Source organism: Curcuma longa, chromosome 2 (assembly GCF_044706935.1).
Source record: "Curcuma longa cultivar G26 ecotype Majalengka, Jawa Barat chromosome 2, ITB_CL_G26_1.1, whole genome shotgun sequence".
NCBI lineage: Eukaryota > Viridiplantae > Streptophyta > Magnoliopsida > Zingiberales > Zingiberaceae > Curcuma > Curcuma longa.
The window spans coordinates 1,442,356-1,446,171 of NC_133862.1; the positions used below are offsets into that span (position 1 = coordinate 1,442,356).

At 35.6% G+C, this 3,816-nt stretch overlaps 1 protein-coding gene and 1 pseudogene across 1 annotated transcript; both read right to left on the reverse strand.

Annotated features, from left to right (window-relative positions):
• Positions 1-478: 478 nt before the first annotated feature.
• On the reverse strand, positions 479-2,093 carry LOC141819044 (uncharacterized; annotated as a pseudogene).
• A 238-nt stretch (positions 2,094-2,331) lies between these two features.
• On the reverse strand, positions 2,332-3,816 carry LOC141819053 (uncharacterized). Its single transcript, XM_074706427.1, has 2 exons — positions 3,634-3,816; positions 2,332-3,066 (listed from the first exon to the last, which is right to left on the reverse strand). The coding sequence occupies exons 1-2, from the start codon at positions 3,814-3,816 to the stop codon at positions 2,332-2,334; spliced, it is 918 nt and encodes a 305-aa protein (XP_074562528.1).

Here is a 3,816-nt window from a genome sequence, read left to right on the forward strand (position 1 = left end):
AATATACATAACATCCAAATGTAAGAAACTCCAAATATAGCAACTACAATGTATCAACTCATCCAAACTTCAAATGTATCAAACATAACATCCATAATAAACAAAACTCCAACTCCAAATGTATCTAAACATAACATGCAAATACATAAATAAGGTGGAGTAAAAGCTGAATGACCAGAAAAGATAAGTATCACCGTCCACGGATTCAACCTCAGGTAATACTTTCTGCATCACTGATTTGATCATCATCATCAATTCTTTTTCTGTTCCTACATCAAAAAATAGAAATATTAGCACATTAATTTTTACAAATAAAGTAGAATATGTAAAAATTTACCTCTTCGCCATCCTTGGTTTCATCAACCCTGTTCAAATTAAAATAATAATATGAATTAGTAAATAAAAAAGAGTTACAAATAGCAATAAGCAAAAACAAAATTAAATGTGAGAAAAATTAAAATGATACACAACTAGGCTATCAAGAATCATCGTCTTCACCGTCTTCACCGGCATCATCGGGAATATGAGGAAGCTGACTCAGAGCGGAGCCTAACTGAAAATGCTTCATAATCAATTCCTGCTGTCTGCGCATTTCTCTCATTTCTTCAGTCTGTTGTCTGCGCATTTCTCTCATTTCTTCATCCCTTTGATTAATTATTCCTTTTAAATGAGAGACTTCTTCAGTTAGGTTGTCTATTTGAGCCCTCATTGCCGGTTGAGTGGAAGAAGAAGAAGAGGTGCCAGGAACTCGATGAGTTCTGCTCAGAGAACCCAATCCCAATATCCTCCCCCCCTTCGATCCTCCAGTCACCTCCAACCAGATATTCAAGTCATTTCCTACGGAGGGCTCAGATCCATCACTGGCACTTAAATTCCTCTGTGCTAGCTCGGCCTCTTCATATTTTTCCTGTATTGAAATATAAATACATTTAATATGTTAAAAAAGATACATAACTATTAAAATTAAATTAAGTTAAATAATAAAATTTAAACCTTCATAGCTCTAGCTCTGTCTCCGCTCCAAGTCTTATCTTTTTTTTGAAAAGTGCGGGTAAATGTCTCAATAAATAGTGGCTCCTTCCCCATCTCCTGAGTCTAAAAAAGCATGGTTAGAAATAGAGAAATAAGTTAAATTTAATTAATAACATAGTGTATAGAAGAATTTACTAATCTGCGCGTGTGTTCCTCGATGTTGATGGAGCCTCCCGCATATGTAGCAGATGAGTCACCAGAATTATATGATTGGTTTGTCTTGTTCTGGTGACTTTTTTGTTTACTTTCCTCTGTTTCCCAAGCACCGAGGATCTTTGTCCAATTTTCATCTGTGATGCACGGTGGTTTCTTATTTCTGGTCTTGGCATGATTCAAAGTATGGCGAATATGATCCCCACATTTTTTTTAAAAAAATTCGCTTTATTTCCATTTCATGTGCAGGATCCCAAGTAAATGCTCGCTGAAATAAAAATAATATTAGATATATTCAATTTTATATGATATATTAATTAAATTAAGAAAACATTTACCTTAAATTCACTCCACCATAAATCCTTTGTGGGTCCTGGAGTGCTAGTATAAGTCATCGAAGTCCCTCCCCAATGATTATTTACAATTCTATTAATTTGGCGAATAATTGTTACCGAATTTTCGAACCTATAAAAAAAATTAAACAAACATTATTAGTAATAAAAATATATATATATAAATATAAAAAAACTATCTGAATACTTACGAATCGCCATGAGGGACTACAACCTCCCGAGGCTGGTCGGTAGTGGACTGTATGGAAGGGTTTGGCGACTGTAACTGCGACGGCTGTGGTGGCGAAGGTGCATGCGACGGTCCTGCAGCAGTAGGTGGCGAAGGTGCATGTGACGGTCCTGCAGCACTAGGTGGCGAATGTGCATGTGATGGTCCTGCAGCACTAGAGGGTGACCCAGACTGGCCAGGTGCCGAAGCAGACTGAGCAACAGGCGTAGTGCGTCTATGGCCACCTCTGCGAAACTGTGAAACAAAATTTTTATAAGATAAAAAAAAATATTCATTACATTAATAGGAGAAATTAACAGCTAGAATATGAAAAAACTTACCGCCATATGTGCTAGTACGAGGACCGAAGCAACTACTAAGAAAAAACTGACCGCCATATGCAAATAGGAAGACCTGTAATAACAGATAAGAAAAAAAATACAATGCATCAACAGTCAATTATAAATATTTATTAAGACGACAGTGTATAAACAAGTAAATAAGCAACATGTTATATAAATATGCCAAATAAAACTAAATTACTCATAAAAATTCCCTTACCATATATACAAAAGAGCTAATTTTTTATATAAAATCAAAGTCCTCATTTTCATTGTCATTATCATCGTTGTCGTCGTCATCGTCGTCGTCGTCGTCATCATCATCGTCGTCGTCATCTTCGTCGTTGTCATCATCTTCATTATCATTAATATCACTTGCATCAACATTAATTACAATTCCGCTGGGATCTCGTAATGTTGAAATAATATGTTCTTCCGTCTCAAATGTGTTTCTAACTTCCTCTTGTTGATATGCAATGTCTTCCCAACGTTCCTCAATTTTTGTCCGTGCTTTAGTTTTACATACAGCCCACCAATCAATTTTGTCACGTCTTAAACTAGGATACGAAGCATAGAATACTTGAATAGCTTGTTGTGCCAACACAAATGGTTCATATCGTTTATAAAACCTCTTATGATTTATTTCAACCAACTTGTACTGTGGATGCACCTTCATTCCTCTGACTGGGTCAAACCAACGACACATAAACAAAATAACTCGCATTTCTGGCCCAGGATATTCTACCTCTATAATATCATCCAGCAAACCATAAAAATCATTGCTTGCACTGCCTCTGTCATTTTCTGATGACTGAACACATACTCCACTATTCATTGTACTTTTTCCCCTTCCATATTCCTGAGTATGAAAAATATATCCATTTATAAAATATGCTGGCCATGTGCGTACCAACGCTTTTGGACCCCAAGAAAGATGAATTAAAAATTCCTGCTCAAGGTGAGCTTGATTATCATGAACCTAAAATCAAAAAGATATGTTTAAAACTTTGCATATGTATTATAATTTCTTAAGAATTTAGAATAACCTTCACTCTGATACCATTGTAGGAAAAAATTGATAGGAAAATCTCAACACAAAACCCTAAACTCTACTCAATTCTCAAGAAATCACAAGCATAATAATTAGAATTGCGGAAGCATACCAGAACTCATGATTTACAATCGATCTCGAGCAATGATCTTCAATTTGCAGATTTTCTTAAGAATCCAAAGAGTTTTATCGATAGGGTACAAAACTGAAGCATCGTTCTACAAACTGGGACCATAACCCCTTTTTATAATTATCCAAGTTTGCTTATTTCTAATGTAGCCTCTCAACAAACTAGAAATTATATGTGCGGTATTCACACTATTATTTTCATTACAATTAAGCCCTTAAGTCAAATTCTTTAATCATAATTTTGACCACATTAATTTTTGACTTATTGAATTGATGACATTAGACATTTATAATTACAATTATGATCCCAAAATTCTAATAACCACATGGAGCAAACTGCTGCGAGTAGCGACCATGAGAGGATACTGAGTTGACAACAGTGGTGGGTATGTTCCTCATTGCTGGTAAACATAGCTCGAGCTCCCCAATGGGGCTGAGTATCTGATACACGAGGATGGTAATTGTGGTGGTTGTTGATTCTAATGCATGAAATTCAAGGTTACAACTGTAAGCACTTACAGAAGATGCCTCGTCTAGCTTGTACCTCAT

Bases quoted from the DNA above. Each gene is read 5' to 3' on its own strand.
- LOC141819053 (XM_074706427.1), bottom strand. From the start codon at position 3,816: ATGAGGTACAAGCTAGACGAGGCATCTTCTGTAAGTGCTTACAGTTGT. The intron at 3,067-3,633 runs GTATCCTCTCAT...TTTTGATTTTAG, and splicing joins CCACCACTGTTGTCAACTCA to GTTCATGATAATCAAGCTCA.